The sequence below is a fragment of the Hoplias malabaricus genome, chromosome 8 (genome assembly GCF_029633855.1).
Source record: "Hoplias malabaricus isolate fHopMal1 chromosome 8, fHopMal1.hap1, whole genome shotgun sequence".
NCBI classification, from domain to species: domain Eukaryota; kingdom Metazoa; phylum Chordata; class Actinopteri; order Characiformes; family Erythrinidae; genus Hoplias; species Hoplias malabaricus.
Genome location: NC_089807.1, coordinates 12398199 through 12421867, shown reverse-complemented (window position 1 = coordinate 12421867; position 23669 = coordinate 12398199). Strand labels below are relative to the sequence as shown.

Sequence of the window (23669 nt, the reverse complement as noted above, 5' to 3'; positions counted from 1 at the left end):
TATGTGTTTATTTTTAATCAATACTTATTGATTTAAATACAAAACTTATGACATCATTATTGCATTATTGTACTCCAGACATGCTGAATGCTTCGGCATGAGTTATGTTAAAATATACACATTTTGTTGATTTTACAGCATCCTGACCTTTTAAAAATGATTAAAACATTTCTTTCTTTCTTTAATTATTTAGCCGTTAAATTGGTACATGAAAAACGTGGAAAATATCACATCTCATTACCATTATAAGAGTTGTAAACAGGAGTTGCATCAAGAGCCATCAAATTGTCAACAAATCCCAGATGCCATAGATGCCACCCCATGGCAACAGAATGTTTGGAAGTCTTGCCAGAAGAAATTCTCTGCTGTCATCAGATCACAAGCCACCACAGGAACTTATATGCTGCAGTCAGAGGAGGCTCAACAGTGCTATTTGGCAACAAGCACCAGTGAAATGTAAGATAAATTGGGTTCAACCACACAACTGGATCAATTCCACCGTTTGTGAGAGAAGGAACAGCAAGTTGCATAACCCCCAACCATTCCCAGGGTGTGAGTGTGTGTGTGTGTGTGTGTGTTTGTGTGTTCACTGCCAGAAATGGGCTAAATGCAGAGGCACAACTTTGTTGTATGCTCTACAATGACAATAAAAGACATTGTTAACACAAGCTTTATCTACAGAATGACTATTACTAAATGACAATAATGCTGTGTTAACAAGTAGAATTGTTTGGTTCAGATCACTCTGATTCACCTATCTAGAAAGGTTATCCTCAGGTCAGTGATTAAACCCTAAAGAACTGATGTCTGTTCATTAAAATTACATATTTAGGTTTAAATCTGGGTCCATGCCTCCTATGAGCAAGCCAAGGGTGACAGCTGCTCACATGCAACTTGAAAACACCTCCCCACAAGTTGATAGGATTGGTTTCCTCAGGTATATGACATAAGAAATATTGGTATCGGAACATTCATTCATACAGTTTCATATTAGAAATTCTCCGTCTGCTTGTAAGATTGTTTTGCTCATGATACGGCTTCCAACACCCTCCACTGCATGGACAGGTTAATATAGAAAATTCTTTATTCTGTGGAGCTTTATCTTGCCAAGTGAATTCCTCAGTGGCCTACTGCTAAAGATTATTTAAGGCGTCCATGCTAAAGCAAGTACCAGACAGTCTTTTTATTACATTTGTTTATTTTTGTAGTTTAAGTGATTTAGAAATTACTATTCCTACAAACACAGGCCTTAAAATCCTGCTAGTGCTCTAATAAAGAGCAGATTGGGATAGCCGCGTGTACACAATTACATACTAGAGAAAAAAAGGGCACTAAAATACTACCACAGAGCACTACACAGGGAGCAAGGAGACATTTGGGACTAGGCCCTAAAATCACTTCCTTCCGATGATGACGCGTCGTTTACGTCATTTTAAGTTGTCCTTAAGGCGGGTGCTGGTGTAAGCTGCAGCAGGGATAATGTCTTTCTTACGCCTCTGCTCGTTTAACTGCAAATGTTTAATAAAGAATGGAACATTATTAGAGACTTTAACAGGTAAATGTCTAAAACCTGTTTTATCTTGTCTGTGTTAAGTGGAAAGTGTTATGAAGCTTTTACCACACAGATAAGTGAGATTTGAAGTTACCTGTCAAGATGTTTAGCGCTGTAATGTATCACTAGCTAGCTACCGCAGCTTTGTTTTCAGGAGAATAATTTTGAGTTAAATATTAGTGGCAAACTCCTGCTATTCGTGGTTAAATATACATGGTTTCTGCTTGCCATATAATACCGAAAAATGGTGTTGAAAACGTTATTTCATGACATAACCTTTGCACTTCATAGGAAACGTAGAACGATTTGAGAGCCAGCTTTATATTATCTAAATCTGAACACGAGCTGATTTAATGTAAATGTTGTGGAAAATTATAAGGGGATTTATCAGAAGTTGGTCTAGACTATTAATTGTTCTCTGCGTTGTTGTTGTTGTTGTTGTTGTTGTGGTTGGTGAATTACAGCTCGCTCCAGTTCTGCGGGATATTCAGCCGGAGGAGCATCGAAGGATAAAGAGCCGCTGAGAAAAGCGAAAACTCCTCAGGGAAGGTTCGACACCGACGAAAAGGACACACAAACTAAAGACGTGCTTGAAAGTACATAATTATAATACTCATCTTATTGAGTTATTCTTTTTCCCTTAACAGTGAAATAAATATTATATCTATTTATTTTTATCGTCATCTTGTTATTAGTACATCAGAACCATCATCATACTCTTACACTCACACAGTACACTCAAGAACTTGTGCTTAAAGCACTTACAATAAATTGTGATAATAACCAACATCCATTCAGTCCAACACTGGAGGTGGATGACAACAGGGAACATAAAACAACATGATGGTGATTAATTATAATCATACACAAGATATGATGTAAAATATCCTATGCCAATCCATTAGAGCTTCACATAGGGCCCAGTCCATTCTCTTCCTACTGTCAGCCACACAATTTCTATTGTTCCAATACTACAGATACACCCTTAGGTTGCTGTGGCTGTTTATGATCCAATCAGCAACCACCTACCCTTAACATCTACGGTTACTCATTGAGCCCATCACATGAGTACCCAAACCGCCCACTGCATCACTAGCTCTTCACAGTGGTCATCAGGTAGGCACCTCCCCTCATCAGTGTTTCACTGAATTAAGCCCACGACAGTGGAGTCTGGCGTCCCAAACCCACCCCCCTCCAAGCTAGCTTTACAGTCCTACCTTACCCTTAACCATCAACAACCGTAAATCCACACTGGCCTCCGTGGTGACTAAAACAAGAGAGGGAAAACAGGCACAATCTTAGTCAACAGAACACAATACAATGCATTGTATCCATCAGCCTTCAGCAACAACTATAAACACATGGAACTTTAGTAAACCACAAAGAAGAGGGCCCTGATACATCATGGAAGCCATGTTGTCAATTTTTGCAATCTCACTGCAAACACACACACACACCTCAGTGTCTACTGCACATATGTGGCAAGGGATGCCAAGAAGTGCTTTGCCATCCTGACACAAAATTGGGTTCTGGGATTGTTTTGGTTATACTACATAGAGCATAATAAGGTGTTAATCACTCAGTTGGTAACATGCATTAAACTTTTCTATAAGTGTTTGAACGCTTATGTTAAATGTCAAAAACTGGCCCTCTGTTATGTTAAATGTCAAAAACTACATTTTTCTATTCTGTTCAATGAAGCAGGGCAAATTAATATATTTTTGTAATTTGATATGGTGATGGAGCTTGTAGATTTAATACTGATTATATCTATGATATGCTCAAAGGATATTGTGACAATGTGATGTAATATATCATGTCTGAAGTACTGGCAAATGTGATTTCTTTAGAGTTTATGTAATTTCTTTGTTTTCCTTTGTTGCCTTCACCAGAGTTTCCCGATGATGTGAATCCACACACAAAAGAGAAAGGAGGACCTAGAGGCCCCGAGCCAACCCGCTATGGAGACTGGGAGAGAAAGGGACGCTGTATTGACTTTTAGGGTGTCTTCACAATAATGTTAAGAGATATTTATTAATGTTAGGAACTATTTGAAGTATGTCCCAAACATTTTAACTGATTATGCACATTTAAAAGAAAGAGATGGTTTTGTGGAGATGCCTTAAATTTGTAATTATTGTACATTGATCCTTCATTAATTGTGTAATTGTGTGATAAATATGTGTTGAAATATAATTATTTTGGCTAAAATTAATGTGTAAAATTCTATTATTAAAATACATTTCTGCATTAAAATGTTAGGTACTTTTAATTATTTTTTTTTTTAAGATTTTGCACAATCGTTATACATGTACAAACATTTCTATCATATTACAAACCTCATCTATCTTCCCAGATAGGGAATAAGCCTTGATATGGTCTATATTTCTGCCAATATTAGACTTAATCTCTGTCTAGGAATCTTGAAATGAATGACCAGAAGAATCAGACACAACGTTTTTAGACATATTAGCTTATTTGTTAATATGGGTGTTCATTTGTAAACACAGCTTATATAATATCCATAGAGATAACTATCAATAGATGGAAATGCTGTGGTCACTCCTGAAACAGTTGCATGAGTTTAGTCTATGCTCACTGACAAGGGGACTACACTGTCACATGTGTGTGTATATATATATATATATATATATATATATTAAATGTAAGTGGTTATGCTGATTTGTAGGTCAGTGTGGCCTCCACACATGTTCATGATTATATACTTGGATGTTTACATTTTTTTTAAGCTCCAGATGAAAGCTAGCTGATTTTGCTCGTAGAAACTAGTTGCTCTTAAATGTGATGATGGACTGTACCCAGTAGCAAATAACCTACAATACTTCTATAATTTTATATGAGCATTTTTGCAACTTAAATTTAGTATAATCTTATTTTCTGATTTTTTTCCTTTTTCACTTTCCACAAACATTTGCTCAGAATTTACTCATCTCACTTAAGATATAAGGGTTAAATTAAGAACAAAAATTCACTAAGGATATTTTGTGTTCATGCACTTCTGAAGTGTATGAATATCACTGACAATATCACTATTTAAAACCGATACATGTGAAGTGAATAACCGATTATCTCATTACAGTTACACCTGTCAATAAGGCAGGAAGAGAACAGTCATCAAGTTGATGTGCTGGAAGATCTGAGCAACTTTCACAAGGCCCAGCAACTGGGCCACAGCCTCTCCAGGAAGGACAGGTTTTGCATGTGTGGTTCCCAGTTTGGAGTGGTTAGTACCTATCAAAAGCGTCTAAGGAACGACAATAGTTGAACTGAAAATAAGGTCATGGATACCCAAGACTCTATGATGTGCATTTTGGTATGAAGGCTCGTCTGGTCTGACCACACAGATAAACGCAACAAACGGCCCATAGGACACTGTTGGCAGGACATTTTTAGTTGGTGGACTATTCTCAGCCCAGACGTGACACTGAGGGGTTTAAAACTAGAAGCATTGCTGTGTCTGATCCACTTGTAACTGATCCACAATAACACCACTACCGATACCATGTCAATGTTTCTGCAGCGCTGAGAATGATCTACCACCCAAATAGTACCTGCTCTGTGATGACCTTTTTGGGGTCCAGACTACTGAAGAACAGGGTGGAATGGAATTAACAAATGTTATGTAGCAGCAGATGGACAACAAGATGCACTAAATGTAACTGACAATACGAAGAGTAAGCGTAAAAACAATGAGGTGGTTTTAATGTTTTGGCTGATCTGTGCGTATGGTGAGCACGAAGGCATCATTATCATTCCGAGTGTGTTTTATTTTCTGTTTTACGTCAGAGCAGCGGGCCAATCACCGAGCAGCACGGATGACGCAGGTGTGACGATGACGTAGAAGGACTGTCACATTACTGTACTCTGTTTAACTGAAAAGCGTCCTGTGTTTGAAGCCTGTTTTAACATTCATGTTTTTAATAAATCTATAAATCAGAAGGTAATAAACATATGACTTTGTGAGTGTGTCGTGCTCTGGAATGCAGTGTTTCATTGATTAGTATATGAGCTCTTCCGTTTCCGGGAGTAGTGTTGACTCTGCCCTGTTTCTCTGGTGTGTGTGTGTCTCTCTGTCTCTGGAGCTCCAGCGCCGCGGCTCAATCACCGACACCTCAACGCCGACGACTGCGCTTATACCGGGGGATGGTCTTCCTCTTACCGCGGACACAGTAGACCGAGAGGTTCAAGAAGGGCCGGGGTACGTGTGAGGAAAAGCGAGAGAAAGAGAGCCGAGATGACGACGCGCTCGGAGCGAGAGAAAGCTCAGAAACTCAATGAGCAGCACCAGGCCATTCTCTCTAAAATGCTCCGGGAGGAGGACAACAAGTACTGCGCCGACTGCGAGGCCAAAGGTAAGCCCCGAAAGAGCCAGGCCAGCAGCACTGTGAACATTAATATCGTTTTAGTGTCAGCTGTTTTTTTTCACTCTGCCGCATTAACAGAGCCAATGATTCCTGTCGGTGTAGCTCCAGTCGGCTAGTTTATCATGCTAACATTCTCCGGTAGCTAACACCGCAGGGCTAACGGCTCGTGTGTGTTAGTGATAGTCAGAACCAGTATGTACCACTGCTCAAGTCTTACCATATAATAAGTTGTTTCGGTTCGGTTACACATTCATTAACAACAGAAGCTTCACACTTACTGTATAACGTTAACAGAAATCCATACAACACACACCCACTGTTATAGTGTCACACAGACTAACCCCCATAGTAATCTCTTCACATAAATTAACATCTAAAAAGTAGAGAAGGGGATGCTGAATAAAACAGTGCTTAAGTACAAAAACAGTGTTTCAGTACAGAAGGAGAGGGTATGTAGGTGTGTTTGGGGATGGTAGTACAGGCTCTGTATCATTCTGTGCAGTGCCCTTGAACGATGAGTTATAATTTATGCATGAATGGAAAACGTATCTGCAAGTGATTAATAGACAGTTCCTTTGCAAATTGGTTGAGCATTCATTCAAACTGAGACCCTTCTTGTTGCCAACGAGTGATATATTTATATATATATATAACATACTTAATCCAGTCAGAAACAACCCAACCCTGTGGCAGGAACCACAATTAATGATTGTTTACATTCAGCATTCAAAATTAGAGACAGTTTTTTTTTTTCTTGGATTTAAAAACTGTCTTGGAACATAATGTATGTAAATGTATAGCAATTAAACTTTAAACCTTAACGATAAACAGGTTATTCCTTTGAAAGTCACATACAACTGATTGACAGTCTGTTACTGTGGTGTCTTTGCTGGAACAAGAAACCCCCACAAGCTGAACAGGCAGAAGTGAAATTGTGTTGGTTTTAGTGACAAATAAAAACTGGCTAATATTTGCAGCTTACTTCCTGCATATGAACACTGTACTGGGGAGTGTGTGGTGTTATTTTTTATGTACTTTGTAAAAATATAACATAATTAACTTGCTTTCTAACAGTTATGCAAAATGTGGTCTACTACTTTGTTGGAGCTTCTAATTCCAGGAGATATAGAGGTCCGTGGTGCTGCTCTCAGCTTTAGGGATCTGAAGAGTTCTAGTTTATTTAAAGGGAGAGTAAGATGACTCAACTCGGATCCACCTAACTTCTCGGGTGCGTACAGGCACAGAGTTGTCACTACTTTAGGTATCTTGGGTAACATGAGTTCATTAATCTTTAATTATGGAACTTCAGTCCTGAAAGAGCAGGTTAGTTGAGTTTTCCTGTGGTGTGAGTGTTGCGGACAGAAGAGATAGAAAATGTATGCACTACATCAGTGTATTTAATTCCAGTGTTGTATGAATTTTGCTCTTGTTTTTGGGTTGACAAGAAACACTGTACGTCACACATCGTACTATGAATCTTCCTATAAATGACAATATGCAAAAAATGAAAAGATGTTTAGGTGCATAGTGTGTAATGAAATGAATACCACTTTTAGGGCTTCAGATGTTTTGTTGCATAATTTGGCGAATATTCGGGTTGTGGGTTGTGGGGGTGTTTGTCGTTCAGATAATCTGCGTTCGACGCCTGCTTTAAAATTCAGAGTCCTGTTAACTCGCTTCCTAACTCGCACATACACTGTGTGGCTAAGGGTATAGAGAATACAACTTAACCAGAGCTTCTTGGAGGTGGTCTAATTCGAGGTATAAAGCTGACAAAATGAACCGTAGATTTGCCACGCTTTGCTGTAAGTAGAATTGTTGTAAATATAATTGTTGTGGGGCGGCATGGTGGCGCAGCAGGTAGTGTCGTAGTCACACAGCTCCAGGGACCTGGAGGTTGTGGGTTCGATTCCCGCTCCGGGTGACTGTCTGTGAGGAGTTTGGTGTGTTCTCCCCGTGTCCGCGTGGGTTTCCTCCAGGTTCCTCCCACGGTCCAAAAAAACACGATGTAGGTGGATTGGCGACTCAAGTGTCCGTAGGTGTGAGTGAATGTGTGTGTGTCTGTGTTGCCCTGTGAAGGACTGGCCCCCCCTCCAGGGTGTATTCCCGCCTTGTGCCCAATGATTCCAGGTAGACTCTGAACTGGATAAGCGGTTACAGATAATGAATGAATGAATAATTGTTGTAAATAAGTATATATATTTTAACCGCTGTGGAGCCTGAATACAGACGGAATGAATCGTTGCCTTTATGGATAAGTACCCAAATCTCAAAATTAAAAACCGAATATGTACCAAATGAACGAATATCCGAACAGCCGAATATTCGGGGCTGTCCCTACTGGGAACATTGTGCTGTGTTGCTGCTCCATAGCCATTGTCATTTGAGATGTTGTAATGTAAATATTTTGACTCACTCATTCTGTAACTGTGAGATGTTAACTGTCACTGAACAAAAGGTTGCATTCTCATTTCCTCGCTTGATTATGTGCAAGTGCTTCTAGCTCAGTTATTTCTCCCATTTTTGAATAGTACCATCTGGTGGAAAGCAGAGAGCTGTAGAACTGCTAAAGTTTTGCGTTTAAACAGATTTCTGTATGCAGGCATGCAGTTTCTTGATGGAAATGAAACGCTGTCCCTCCCTCCCTCCCTCCTTCCCTCCTTCCTTCCTTCCAGTGGCACAGGCCACTAAACTCACGTGTTGGCCCTCTGTTAATCTCTTAAAGAATGAAAAGAAAATTATTGGCTGTAAAGTTAGTTTTGTTTGTCTGTTTTATTAATGGCAGGTGTTTATAATTGTAACAATGTCTCAGAGAGAGAGAGAGGGGGGGCGGTAATTGTTGTATCTATTTTATTGACTAACATTCAAATTATTGTAAAACTGGGAGGTTTGTGGGGTTTGACATGAATTGTCTAGAGAATGTTGCTGGATTGGTGTTTATAATAGTTTCCATTAGATGGCATGATTAATGCAATGTCCATTCTTCAAATTGTGCTATTGTCTCCATGTTACACAGTGTCATAATTTTGGATTGCATTATTACACCTGTATTGAGTCACTCTGAGTAGGACCCAAAGGTTTTTTCAGTTCACCTGCAATGCCAGATACAGAGATGTATTTTCCCTGTGCTTCTGAGTTTGCCAAGTATCTACAGAAAAAGAAAAAACAAAGCTGTTACAGTGTGGACTGTCAAGTGCAGTCAAGCCTCTGCTTGTCCTGTCTTACACCCCCACATGAGCTTTATATGTGAAAATCAGAATTGCCATGTGGACAGTGTCTGGGAAGAGAAATTGTCTTATGCCCCTTGTAGATGTGGCCACTATCCTCAGGTGTAAAAGCTGTGGCCAGGTAGGCGGTATTGTCTCTGGTCTGACCGGTCAGCATATCATGTGTAAACAGCGGCAGATGCTGCCTGTTTGTTGAGATTGGAATGTGTCTGTTGTGGACTGATTACTGTCGTATAGTAGGAAAGAGAGGCTGACATTCACTGCTGACTGCCAGATAAACAGAGAGGGGTATGTGGCATTAGGAGATTTGGGTGGGTTGTGTTTTATAGTTGAGATGAGATCTGACAGACCTTGACAAATGTGACAGTGTACAGGGAATCCAGAGGGGTTTACTCTAGGCAAGATTGCTCACTCATTTGTCTATGGTCTAGCAGCCATTTATTATTATAATATATTATATTATGTGTTCTCCCCGTGTTCACTTGGGTTTCCTCCGGGTTTTCTGGTTTCCTCCCACGGTCCAAAAACACACGTTGGACGGTGGATTGGCGACGCAAATATGTCCTTGGGTGTCAGTGATTGATACCATGGAATTAGTGTGGTATAACTATCTTATGATAAGAATATTTTTGCAGATTTTTGTTTTTAGGAAATTGGAGAACATGTGGCTTGAAAAGTGTGCCTCTGCATGTACTGGACCATGCATAACTTAATGAAAATTCCATGAAGAGTGGTCTCTGACATTTGCACAGTACTGTATTAATTTGTGGCGTGCTGATTGAATGACATGAATGCCATAGTTTGGTATGGCTGGAATGCTACTCACACCTGTTTTCTTTGGTCTTCTTTTTTGTTCCTTATTCTCTATTTCGTCTGTATATTCAACCATACTTTTTTCAACAAATGTTCCTTGTGCCTTGTGTTCTAATAAATTTCCCAGTATGTGACTCACAGGTTACATCACAGGTTACCCCTGCCTTTGGGCTCTCTCTGCTCCTGTCACATGTGTGTTGCCTAGCAATTAACATACGTCCCATACACTGCAGGGCAGTTGGGTTAACGCTGAGGGATACTGAACGAGTTTAGGAAGGTTGTGTATTCAGGTGAAACAGGCTTTCCTAACATAACCAGTCTGAGTGTGCTACTTCATTTTGCTAGTGGTTTGAGCTTCTCTTTTATGCCTAAATGAAAGTGATATTAGTAAAGTACTTCACATACTGTATGTAAGCTGCATGTACTATAAATAAATACTGTATTTGCAGCTGATCAGGTTAAAAAAACTGAGAGTTTCCACCAGTTCTCTATGGTTTGAATGTAGTTTCGTCCAGTATTTTTAGGTCCTATCACACTATATTGATCTAAGAATCAAATTTGTAGTGTTTAGGAATGTACATTTATATTTAAGACATTTTTATGTAGGCATATAATGTTTTAAAAAGCCCTTAATGGACTTTAACCTACTGATATCTGATGATGTATTTATTCAGTTCAATAAGAGATATATTTGCAAGTTCCTATTGATATTTATTTCTACATTTTATATAAACAATGGGTCAATTTGCCTTCTTCTGGATACAGGATAGATAGTGAATAAGGAAACTAACCACTCATGATTCCTTTCATTTTAAAAGTAGGACGTAGTTATGTTATCTCAAGATATCCTGTATTTTCAGTATCACACCAGTTCCAGGAATTTGGCTTATCTCTTAAAGTGCTTTCACACCTACCTTGTTTGGTCCAGGCCTTTGGACTTTTCAGTTTTGTCTGAATCAATATAGCTAGTGTGAAAGATGCCTCAGACCCTGGTCCAGACCAAAGAACCAATATTTAGTCCAACCAAAAGAGGCAGTCTCGGTCCGAATCAGACAGAACCATGGCTCAGTTAATTCATGGTGTGAGAAGACCTTTTTTGGATGGTTCAGACTTTCAGACCAATGCAGTGAAGTTGAGGCAGGCTGTTTTCACCCAGTAAACATTATTATCATGTTGTTTTATTAAAAACCTTGTTTTTTTACAGTATGCATGTAAAATCTTATGCCCTGATCGGACAGGATTAGGTTGACCTTGGTGAATGGGGTAATGCTGTTTTACTACAGGACATCGTCACTCCACAAAAGAGTACTCCCACCACCCCCAATTATCCTGTCAATTGTGGGAATCAAACCAATGTCTTTCAGTCCTAAGCCCTCTTACCATTAGTTCATTTAACTATGAATTCTGTTTTATGAAACATACCACACATCATTAGATGTAAAATGTGTAATCTGAAAAGATTGGAATACACTACAGAAAACATTACAATTAGTTTTTTAATCCACTCTTTCATCCACTTGCCATTAGGAACAACATTAATAACTCAGTGCACATTTTATATGGAACCAAAAATGCAAAAAAGAAGCTGGTAAATAAGTTAGCATTTCTTTTTTTAAGCAATGTATTAGTTACTTGAAGATGGTGCTGCCTGTAGTAGTGCCATAATATTTGGATTACAGTAGCAGTGAAATGAATCTGTTCGTTAATTATTTCCGATACCACAGGCAGGTGTCAGATACATGTCCTTCTACAAACCCATCAGTGTCAAGTATGGGGGAAGACGTGGGTGGTGATGACAGGACGAGTGCTTGCTGTAATGCAGCGTGAAACCAAAACTCACCAGAACAAATGTATACAATGTAACAAACACAAAACTTAGTTTGGATCTTGGTCCAAACTTTTTATTGTGTGAAAATGTCTTTAGAATCTCCCTGCGTTGTTGTCGTATTGTGTGTGTTTGAGGAACATTTTCATTTTGAAGAGAGGCCTGTTGATCTGAATAAGTTTTACTCTAGATAAAAACAAACCATGTAAGTTTCGTGTGGAATTCTCACATAAGACTAATCTCACTAATACTGTGTGTTGTCTGTTGTTGAAATCAGTTGTCTGCTGATATGTGAAATCACTAAGTTTTCTGTCCCGTTTAAAGTCTTCTTGGAAAGAATTCATTGAATTTGCCTAGATTTAGCTCCTGATACTTCTTTTAAAGCCTTGTTTTCTATAATATTGCCCTCAGAGTATTATCTCGTGACCTTAGCCAGTCTGAGAATTTTGATCCCTCTAAGCTTATTCCTAATGTACTCTACAGAAAGATCTGTTGTATTTTTTAAGTCTTTTAAGAAAATGTTTTTCTGGCTGTTTCAAAAGAAGAAAGCTCATACACTCCCATGTGTGTTTTTTCCTTTTTTATGTCTCGTAAAGAGCACAGCGGCCTGCTTTTTTGTCATTAAAACCACATTTCCCCTCCAATTTTCTTTTATCCCATCCTAGCTAAGCTGTTTTGACACAAAGGCAACATATAATACACTTACCCACTTTTTCAGCTACAAAAAGTGACAGAGCTATTATTTTGCCAAGAAAGTAACATGCTATGTTGGCACCTCCCTTGGTATTGTTTGAAACTAGCTCAACCTGGATCATTAGAGATTAGTCACCATTCACATAGCAAACGACAGATTGTGTGTGTGTGTGTGTGTGTGTGTGTGTGTGTGTGTGTGTGTGTGTGTGTGTGTGTGTGTGTGTGTGTGTGTGTGTGTGTGTGTGTGTGTGTGTGTGTGTGTGTGTGTGTGTGTGTGTGTATTTTGTTAATCTTCATATTTGCTGACTGCACTTAATTGTGCCTGTTTTGCAGTGTCATACCAGAGAGTATGAATGGATTTATAATTAAAGAATGTTTTCCTTATTTCTTTTTTGTTGTTCTATGCACAGACCATGAGGTATTGTGTTTAGTCTGTGTCTAAACATAATAACAGCTGTGCACATGTCTTGTGAAAGAGGTGACCTCATATAGTTTATAGGGTGTGCGTAGTGAGAGCTGTGATACGACATGTTTGCTAGGGAGTAAATGTATATACTTATGGTTAAATTAAGATCAAATTTAATGTGATGCCAGTGATCATGCACACTATGGTTAAATTACTTATGTATGACATCACTATCACAGCACTTTATTAGCTTTATAAAAATTACTCATAATTTAACTTAATGTAAACATTTTTTCCATTTAATATCGGATGATTAGAGTTAGTCACATGTTCCAGTGTACAAATAATTAGATTAATATTAAGCAGGGTTCTCTAAACATGTTGCATGGCAAATTTATCAATACTGCACTGTTAAACAGTCATAATGCTCAATATTATAACTCGTATTTAGTGTTGCACTGATACTGGTACTTAAACACAGTATCGCTATCGGCTACAGAGAGCACGGATACTATAGGTGTGTTGGAAATGGCCCACTACTCACTATTCCCTACATGTAGTACACAGGGCACTTTTCGGGACACACCCAATGCATGCACACTAGATGTGGCTCGAATTTAAATTTGGGGGAGATTATAAACTGACTGGGTATTTCACACTACATGACTGTTTTGTCAATTTTTACGGAGACTGGAAATATGTCACACACACTACACGACTTGGGATAACACTCTACATGACCCCAAACTCCCCAACCAAACATGCAACTCACGTTTCCTTAGAAACACACATAAATACGGACATACAACTTGCTGCGGTTATTGTTTGTGCTGCTGTTTGTGTACATCCACAAAGAAAAAGACATGTACAAATGTCTTTGGGTCATGGATGAGAAATCATAGTGAGCGTGGTCTCCACACACTGCAGAGGATGCTGGAGATTAGTAGAACAGCCGTAGTGCGGCAACGTTCCACCTTAAATGGTTCAGAAACAGCAGTAGCGGTATTTAAAATCGGGCTAAAAGTCATGTAGTGTAACCCCAGCATGCCAAAGAACACTGACTTCATTCAAGCAACCACAAAGAAGCATGCTAACACAGGTCAGCAGCAGTCCTTAGAAAGTGCAATATCCAAATATCCTCAGTGTAGTATCGGTGCGTCCCTACTTGTATTGTATCATATCATTCAGCTTCAATATAGATGCAGACACAAACTTTTGTCCACATTAATATTAGTCTTAACACATTCCCATAAATGCTGACAACAGTGAAGAATATTGGCATTGTCAGAAGTTGTAGGCCTTTCCTTCTATTCCTTTAATCACCAGTCTGCTGTTGAAGAGCCTGCCAACTCCTTTGTTTGAGCTGTGAAGCTTCCGACCACCCAATAAGGTGGACTCTGGCCATAGGATGGGTGCCATGGTGTCATGCTGCTGGCACCTTTGTGTTTGGCAGTGCTGTGTGGAGAGAACTGGCAGCTGAAAGGTGCTGTGCCCTCTCTTCAATCCTCTAGCTGGCAGGTGGACACAGAAGCCCCCTGCTGATAGGTGGAGTTTCAGTAGACAGACTTCAGGTAGTTGCTGGTTTATTTCTGTGCAGTTCTGTTAGTTGACTCTTTCTGCTGTGGCCAACTATAGCAGTAACCTCATTACTAGTAGTTTTCAGTACTAGTGCATCTAAAGAGAACAATACAATCTCCCTGCATGATTTATTGTTTACTTGTTCAGTGGTACTTTTATGTCACATTCATGGTGATGTGAAGGGGAGTAAGAAGTAGGGCCATTGAGACTGTTCAAAACTGCCTACATCCCTCATGTTTGCAACTCCACAGAAACTTTCACTCCAACACCACAGACAGGTTTCCCATGGAGGGGGGTACAGTTTGGGAAAGCCTAACCTGTCCTACCGTCCCTGACACAGCTGCTCTTCAGAAGATTGTGGCACTGGGAGAGAGGATTATAGGATATGACCTACCTTCAGTCTGTGACATTCACACAATATGCTGTCATAAGAATGCCCAGTCCATTATATAAGATCCCCAGCATCTCTGCCACATTCTGTTCTCAGTTTGGAAAGCCAGATCACAATACATAGAGTGGCACATTGCATAGTGCTTTTATTTTGTAAATCAGTCATTGCTATATTGTTCTATAGAATTCTTCTTCTTCTTCTTCTTTCGGCTGCTCCCTCCCATCATGGCTCGCCACAGTGGATCAACCACGATCTGCACTGCCAATCTGGCACAGTTTTTATACCGGATGCCCTTCCTGATGCAACCCTCCCTGTTTATCCCTGATTGGGACTGGCACTGCATTGTTCCATAGAATACAAATAATGATAATGTGTATCTGCAGTATTTTTTAGTGGGTGCATCTTGACGCTGAGTGCTATAAGAATAGAGACATTCACGTAGAGTGTGAATCACCATTTTGTGTGATTCACCAGTAGCTAATGTATTGTAAATCAGTCATATGTAATATCGTAATTCATACTGTATAACAGTCTTTAGTATGTTGTCCATATAGTTCAGTTTTATTATGGTTTGGTCTGCAAGAATCTTATAATCCATAGTCCTATGCTTCACTAACATAACCCTTTATCTGTTCCCTAGGCAATCACAATACAAACTGGATGGTTATTGTTTGCTGTGGGCTTAGTGTATGTACTAATTTTGTCCGTTGTGCTGTCATAGCCTGTATGTGTAAATATGAATTCTATACGGCAGTTAATTACTCTGGCTCAGTTCTGCAGCTTTATCTGGAGCCTGGAAGATGGCAGGCATTCTGCTAACTCTGTGAAATGCCCTACATTTCCCCTGGGGAGAACAGAAAATGGATGTGAGAATGGCCTCTGCCCAGCTTTCCAGATCAGAGTGCTGAACACAGGTTATTTCTCGTGGAGCACATTGTTAAATAGAATGAAAGGCTTTTCTAATGTCGTCTTCTTGCCTCAGCAGGTTTGCGGGGCCTGCTAGGCAGCTGTCAGTTTCTCTTCCTTCTCTGCAGAATAGATTGTGACTTGAAGCGATTTTGCTCTCCAGTGGCATGTGTCTTTTCTGGATACTTATGACTTGGACATTGGAATGATTTTAAAGTATGCTGTGTTCAATATAGAGACTTCAGAGTATACAAGAGGAGCACATCATTTAATTCAGAATATCTGGCTGAAGGTATTAATCTTGACTTTTGTTTCAGAATGGATCTTCAAAATGAGATTTGTGATTTTTAAATTGTGAGTCTTGTGAGCAACAATCCCCCAAAACTTTAGCCACTAGGAGGCAGTAGAGTACTACTACAGTTGCTGTGGAAGGTTTCAGTTCCCCCCTTATTCAGTCAGTCCTGCTCTGTTCGTTCCTCTTCTGAGTGTAGAGAGGGTGCTGAAGGTTGTTTTCTGTCTGTGGGTCAAAAGCACACAATAGCGTTCTGCCCTTCTCCAGACTTTGACTTTCTTTGGCCTCTGTATTTCCATTAAATTGAGCTGCTCCTGTGCTGAGACCTTTACCACCTCATCATATCTATGTCCCTGCCCTCTCCCCAGTCACAGGTTGTAGATGCTTTGGGAAAGCAAGGCCTCTCTCTGGTTAATTTGAATGAAAAATGTATACATTACACAACCTGTTAATACATGTTTTGTTTTTCACTGGTCTTTATGCCTTCTCAAGGTAAAAAGGATTTTGGCCAAAGATTCGTTTTATACCTTTACACCTGCTTATGTTGGCCAAGGCCAGAACTGCATAATGTCTGACTATAATTATAATAGATGATCAGATTAAATTCTAAGAGTCCTATCTGTTGTTTTACATGACCTCTATGTCTGTTTACTAATAAGACAAATTTCATTTCCCTCTTTTCTGACAGACTGTCCTGTGTTATGGTTCATTAAAAAAAGAATCAAGGCAGAAAAACACTACTTATGGTTTTAATGGGAAAAAAAGATTGAAAAACTACTATTTGATTAAAAAATGAGCAGCTTTTAATAGCGTAGATATTTGTTTGTGTGTGTGTGTATATATATATATATATATATAAAAGCTTTTATTTAGACATCAACATTCACTTTTGTACTTTCATCTAATTTTGTGTAAATATTTCATCAGAACACAAGCTCCGGCATTCTCCAGTGAGATACAAAATATCCACTAGGTGGTAGCACTTACAGTGAAATTATAAGGCATGTCCAAACGGAGGGAGGACAGTCCAGTAAGTCTCTGTGCCTCTGTCTTTGCATCTCTCTCTCTCTCTCTCTCTCTCTCTCTCTCTCTCTCTCTCTCTCTCTCTCTCTCTCTCTCTCTCTCTCTCTCTCTGTCAGTCTGTCTCTCTCGTTGGAATAGCAGGCTGTAATTTCATGCTCTGGTAGTTGTCTCTCTGTGAGACTGAACACTGCTGTCACTCACTTGGACTCCACTGCCATCTTCTTGACTCTTTGACTCTCTGTGTGTGTGTGTGTGTGTGTGTGTGTGTGTGTGTGTGTGTGTGTGTGTGTGTGTGTGTGTGTGTGTGTGTGTGTGTGTGTGTGTGTGTGTGTGTGTGTGTGTGTGTGTGTGTGTGTGTGTGTGTGCGTGCTAGGGTGCCTCAGGAGAGGAGAGAAGCTCTATCAACAGTGCCTTTTTTTCTTTTCTTTTTTCATTTTTTAATTGAGGTCTTAATTTTGGTGGTTTTATGGTATGTGTTGTTTGCCTTGAGCTGGATTATGAGCTTTAGAGATTTTATGAATTTTTTTCCCCTAACTGTTTTTATTGTATGTTAGGAACACAGCGGTAATCCTGGTTTTGAAAATGAAAAATTATGGAATCCTCAACAAAATTCCTCTAAATGAATGCTTGTTGCTTTGAAGGATGGAGCCCCCCCCCCCCCCCCCCCATAAATGTTCAACTGAGATGTTTGCAGGTCATATCAGTTATTTAATATGACTTTCCTTAAGACAAGCTTTAACATTGTTTGCTTTGTGGCTTTCATAATCGCCATCAGCAAACCAATTTTCTATTAATGGTATGAAAAAATTGTTCAAAATTACAGGGTAATTCTGTGTATTGACTTCTGAGATAATGATTGGCATCTATCCTGGTACCCGAAGTCTATCATAAATGTGCAGGAACGTTTTTCTTCAGTCAGTCATTCTGAAACATATAAACTACCAGAGAAAACATCATCCTCATTTCTATTTAGTCCGGTATAACCTTGTTTAGGTGATATTGCTAGTTTTTGTTTGGCTTTTCTTTATGTAATTCGCATAAGCCCGTTTGTTACAGTCCTGTCACAGATACTGGTGCCTGTTTGAGTCTTTGTTCATTGGTTGATGTTTGCTATTTCTATTTTCAAGACAAATTTACTTTGAGTATCTGCACTGATGCTTTGTCGTCTTTATGTATATACAACCTGTGTATATACAAGCTCCAAATTTTAGACAAGACTCTATGGGAGCAACTTTAAAAACACTCCATGTTGGAATACCTTCCTGAAAGAGTTTTGAAATACTTTCCAATTTTTTTGTTTACAACCCTTATTACAGCCATGTTTTCTTTCAATCAGGCAAATGTAACAGCTCATTAAGGTATAAATAACTCATTTTTAACTGCTTACTAATTTGAATATTTAGGTGTTTGCTGAAATGTTGTCTAGTTATGCAAATTACAAGGTGATTTTTTTTTTATTTCTTTTTTAAATCTGGAAATAAATGTCTTTAATGCCTTGATGTCGGTTTAATAAACCCAGAATTTACAGCTATTACACATTTTTGTGTCATATCTGTGATTTGTTTATTTGCTACCAAGTTTAAAAAAAAGGAAAGGAAATTACACTCTTAACATCTGTGTAAGACTTGATTAAACCACCAAAGTTCTCAGCTTCAAATAAACAGCACTAACAGCTTTCTTCTTCTTTTGGAGAATATCAAGCTCCTCACTCTTCATCTAAAAAAAGGAGCATCCTCGAGTGTTTCTGTCCATCTTTCGTCCTGTGGATGTGTAAGGACTGGTAGCTGGCAAAAGGCTGCCGCTGACAGTTGCTGTGGGTTTTCTCAGAATACAGAATAAAATACCTTATGATGTGTTCAGGATTACTCAGGATTGTGGAGAAGAGGGTGTGCAATCATCTAATATTGAATTGGCAAAAAATGGATTTTATTTTTATCCTGAGAACAAACTTTCACCTTTTATTTATAATCATACAAAAGGTAAGAGGTAAAATATCCGATGCCAATCCATTAGAGCTTCACATAGGGCCCAGCACATTCTCTTCCTACCGGCAGCCAAATATTGTTCCAATGCTACAGCTACACCCTAAATTTGCTGTGGCTGTTAATGATCCAATCAGCAACCACCTACCCTTAACATCTACGGTTACTCATTGAGCCCATCACATGAGTACCCAAACCACCCATTGCATCACTAGCTCTTCACAGGGGTCATCAGGTAGACACCTCCCCTCATCAGTGTATCACTGAATTAAGCCCACAGTACCCCCAGAAGGTTCAAAAGTGAACCACACCCATCCAAGCTAGCTTTACAGTCCTACCTTACCCTTAACCATCAACAACTGTAAATCCACAGTGGCCTCTGTGGTAACTAAGGCTGTACCTAGCCCCACTGGCACCGTTAATGCATGCTCAGTGCCACCAGTTCCATGTGATATTTACGTGCTACATCCCCAACCACCACAACAGCACCTCTGCAGTGCATTTCCCAAGCGAATCTGTGTTCTCCTTATCCACAACCTCTGACTAGACCTTTCAGCTGTTTCTGATAACTCCTTTACAGCTGCCCTTAGTTTTCGACCCCTGATGCTGAACTGCGCAAGCAGAGACGTGGAAGACTTGGCTACAAATCCCCTAACACCTACCTCCCTCACCTCTGATGCCAAATCCGCATACTTCTTCCTTCTACTGCATCCTCAAATTGAACTGTTAACTCATAGAACTAGTTAATAAAGTGTACTCTGGGACCTGGTGTTCTTTACCTACGTCCACCAGCCATTTCCAGTCTCGTGCTTCACCCCATCTACTAGTATTTATAGCATGTACACACTCTCAAATATGTTCACCCTCACACACAAACCTAATCACTTTATTACTACAACCACTCGCCAGTGCATTAACTTCTAGCCGTTTCCTGCCACTTGTGGGTTCCACTTTGTTCCTGCTTTTGTGACTGGCGCTGCTGCTTTAATCACTGCATTCTTCAATTCTGACCAAATCATCTCGCAACTCACCTTTGCACATTTAAATTCCTCAAGTAAACTTGAGAGTGGTAGCTCCAGTACCCCTCTCCCATACCATGCCACACTACTTAAACACTGTGGCACCCCTAACCACTTCCTTATTACCTTGTTCATAACCCTTTCCATCCTCTCTACTTTTGTGATCGAAACGTCCTAAACTGTCAACAGCCATCTAATATGAGGTAGTAAGCCAAATTGCAGACACCACAATATTTAATACAGAACAATTTAATATGCTGTTTTGTTAATGCATCTAATTTTCTGTTAAAATATTTTCAGCATCTTTTTCTCTGTTATACTATCAATAAATTCATTTATGGGTTGTTTTATGCACAGAACAGTAGTTATTTAAGATGGTTTAATTTTCCAACTGCTGTCTCAAAGTATACATTAGGAATAAACATATTTGTGTGCTGTAACATGCTGATTCAAAAATCCAGTAGTACTGGTTGTAACCAGTCCAGTTTGACACAGGATTATTTAGCATACCTTATAATTGAAGAAGAGGGACACGTTCTTTCATGTGTATGAACCAAATGTCAGTGATAGCACTTTTCCACCAAAGAGGAACCGGAACGGTTACAGTTCACCAAATAATTTTGGAATCGTTCGGCGCGTTTCCACTGACACAAACTGGTTCTCGTGAACCAGAAAAGTTCTTTCCCAACTGGAACCAAAGAAGAGTAGGTTTTTCATTGCGAACTGTGATGTCGTCCGTGGGCGTGTCGAGGCTCAGTAACTCAAGAAAGAGCTCAGAGGCTCAAATAGAGCATAAATAAATAATATAAAATAATACGGGAACACGCTCCGTTTTTTGTGTTTCTGGTGCCGTTAGGCGTGATACTATTTTGTGTTGGTCAGAGCCACAGCTCTTGATTACTGCTCACAAGCTCAGCAGAACAGCTCTGAACTCTGCAACATTTCACAGTATTATGTCTCACTCTGGTCTGACTTCACAGTAAACAGAGAATAAACAATGACACTGTCATGTCTCTAACAGTTTATATTTGGCTCTGGCACTGTATTCAGACACTGCGTCACCCCTAGCCAATGACGTATTCCTGGTTCCCCTCTTCACGTGTAAAAACGCGGGCCGGTTCACTGCAAAGAACCAAGGTTCCAAGAATCAGGAACGGAACCAGTTCAACAACCAGAGTTCTTTTACTGGAAAAGCAATATGAGTGACAGTATGTTGTACATGCATTATGGTATATCTGTTTCCATTATCTGTAACTGAATATACAGGAGAAAAAAAATAGCTTAACATATAGGTGATCAAACTATGCAGAATGCATCATTTTGCACTGATATATCTTTATTAAACTAATGCTTTTTATCAAGGCCATTGATGCAGGCTGAAGTATAAGAATATCTGGGGTAACTGCAGCTTGTATAGAGGGTAATTGGAGTTGGATTCTGATCAGTTCAGGTGTGAATTTGACCTGCATCAGAATTATGATCACTTGCTGTACAGCCTAAAAAACTGAGAAGAGCTCATTGAAACCCTGAACCCAAAAGTAAATACAGAATATTTCTTAAGACATATCAGTCCGCAGTCAAGCAGACTGAAGTATTCAAGGACTGCTGCTTCTAGCACTGCCACTGAGCCGGGCAGCCCACAAAGATCTCTGGGATGTTCTTCCCCCTTGGGCAGTGCTTGTCCAAAATAGTACTTGAAAATCTAACACTAAGTCAATGTGTTGCTTTTATGGGTTAGTTTTGCAGCTACCCTAGTCTGGATACATGCATGCCTCATTGCAGAGATACTCCAAGGTCCTTGCCATTGTCTGCTTAACTCTGACTCATATCTCCCAGCATGCTGTGTGGTGCTTGGACTGTGGAGCTGCTTTTATTGGCTCTGTGCTGTGGTCTCTCATGAGCACAGCCAATCAATAAGCACTGACAGTGTCTACTTTCAAAGCAAGTCCTCTGAGTGGACAGCAGCAGAAGGAGACAGATGGGTGCCCCAGGGAGCATGATTCATGACTGTACTCTCAGAGAACATGAAGGCTTCCCTCCATTTTTCACATCTATAAGACATAAGGACACTTAAGAGGGTGGATTTGATATTGGAGGATGTGAGTCTACGTAAAATTCTTTGTGTGGTGTTTTAACCTGGGCGTGCACTACATGATTTTTAGCCACATTTCCCACTGATTTCCCACATGCGACCTGTTCTCACAATTGAAAATGATTGTCCAGCTTGGAAGCTTGATTGGACGTGTTAGAGGGGAAACAATTTGGTCTTTAGCTCTCTGATTAAAATTATAGTTCAAGCTTTTGCGTTTTTTTTTTTTAAATAAACTTGTGATTAGGGCTGTGCTAGAAAATGTGTGTTTAATTATATGAAGATGAACATTTCTGCATTACTCTTTCTTGACTGATCTCAAACAAGTCATGGCAGATCTCTACATTCCACCAGAAGGCACTGTAAAACTTAGATCTTGTCAGAGGTTCTAGTCTGTTAGTGTAGAACAACAGGAACTAATCTTAGCAGTCTCTAGTCACATCTCAACCTGGAGCAGAGTGTGTTACGTGGTGCAGTGTTTTTTCTCATTTGGCTTGTTGACTAATTGACCTGGAAAACATTGGCAGTATTTATTAAAGTAAATCACAGAGCTGTATTTTGAATTTATGAATGATGGTGTGAAAAATGTAAGAAATTTGGCTGAAATGCTTTTCCCTTGAAGATGTAACTGCATGAGAGTCCAATGAGAGAGTAGGGGGAGTGGGGAATGTGTATGCAATGATGCCAGAGCTCCTTCGGTAGTGGCAAATTTGAGTAACTTAATTGCGTATGTGCCTACATTTCAAGGCCCTCACTTTACAGTTTGGTATCAGCCTGCCAGTTTCTAGTAAAATGCTTATAGATAAGTAGATAAGGTGGTTGGCTTTAGCTGAAAATTTTTTTAAGCTCTATCTCAGCTTAACTGAAATGTTACAAGATATAGACCAAATGTCACCGATGAAGTATTTGACTTTTTAGCAATTTGCACCAAAGTTGAATCCTGAAAACGATAAACAGTGAAATGATTGTGTGTTATTCAAATGGATTTTAAAAAAAAAATAATTATGCAAAGTATATAATGTCTAATATCTGGTTATTTGTCTTAATACAATGCTCTAATTGATTCAGATTTGTTCAATACAGCCGAAGCAAGGAATGTATAAAATGTCCCTCGTGTTGATGTGAATGTTTCCGTCTTATTTTCTAGAACCTTTTAAATACTCATACTGATAAAAAATAGACCTGTTTATTATTTTAGGTCATCCTGTTCTTACCTGAGCAGTTCTTGGAGACATTTGAATGTCTGTTGGGCATACAGTGCTCTTTGTCTGCCCCCGAGAATCATTCTGATAGTGGTTGGGTCAGTAATAGCATCTTATTACTCCTCACTTGCAAACCTCACACACTCCCTCTGGTTGCATTAGCTGCTACTTCTTGTAGCTCCTTGATTCATTCATTGTTCCCTGTATTGAAGAAGTACCATGAAAACAAGATATGACTGCACCATAAATCTTGATACCCTGAACACTTTTTCAGAAAAGCTGCACA

At 39.4% G+C, this 23669-nt stretch overlaps 2 protein-coding genes across 5 annotated transcripts in view; both read left to right on the top strand.

Moving 5' to 3' along the window:
- The first annotated feature begins 1438 nt into the window (after positions 1-1438).
- On the top strand, positions 1439-3762 carry sdhaf4 (succinate dehydrogenase complex assembly factor 4). Its single transcript, XM_066680091.1, has 3 exons — positions 1439-1555; positions 2017-2148; positions 3445-3762. Exons 1-3 carry the CDS (start codon positions 1480-1482, stop codon positions 3552-3554), a joined length of 318 nt encoding a protein of 105 aa, XP_066536188.1. The 5' UTR covers positions 1439-1479; the 3' UTR covers positions 3555-3762.
- A 1705-nt stretch (positions 3763-5467) lies between these two features.
- The window catches only part of smap1 (small ArfGAP 1), an 89632-nt gene continuing 71430 nt past the window's right edge, over positions 5468-23669 (top strand). For 3 of the 4 annotated variants that reach the window (XM_066679232.1, XM_066679231.1, XM_066679229.1), the window contains exon 1: positions 5618-5925. In XM_066679232.1, the coding sequence (XP_066535329.1) occupies positions 5808-5925 (118 nt within the window). In that variant the 5' untranslated portion in view covers positions 5618-5807. Of the gene's footprint in view, positions 5514-5617; positions 5926-23669 lie in introns of those variants that run through there. The other variant, XM_066679230.1, reaches the window with a different exon arrangement.

Bases quoted from the DNA above. Each gene is read 5' to 3' on its own strand.
- sdhaf4 (XM_066680091.1), top strand. From the start codon at position 1,480: ATGTCTTTCTTACGCCTCTGCTCGTTTAACTGCAAATGTTTAATAAAG. The intron at 1,556-2,016 runs GTAAATGTCTAA...GGTGAATTACAG, and splicing joins ATTATTAGAGACTTTAACAG to CTCGCTCCAGTTCTGCGGGA. The intron at 2,149-3,444 runs GTACATAATTAT...TGCCTTCACCAG, and splicing joins AACTAAAGACGTGCTTGAAA to AGTTTCCCGATGATGTGAAT.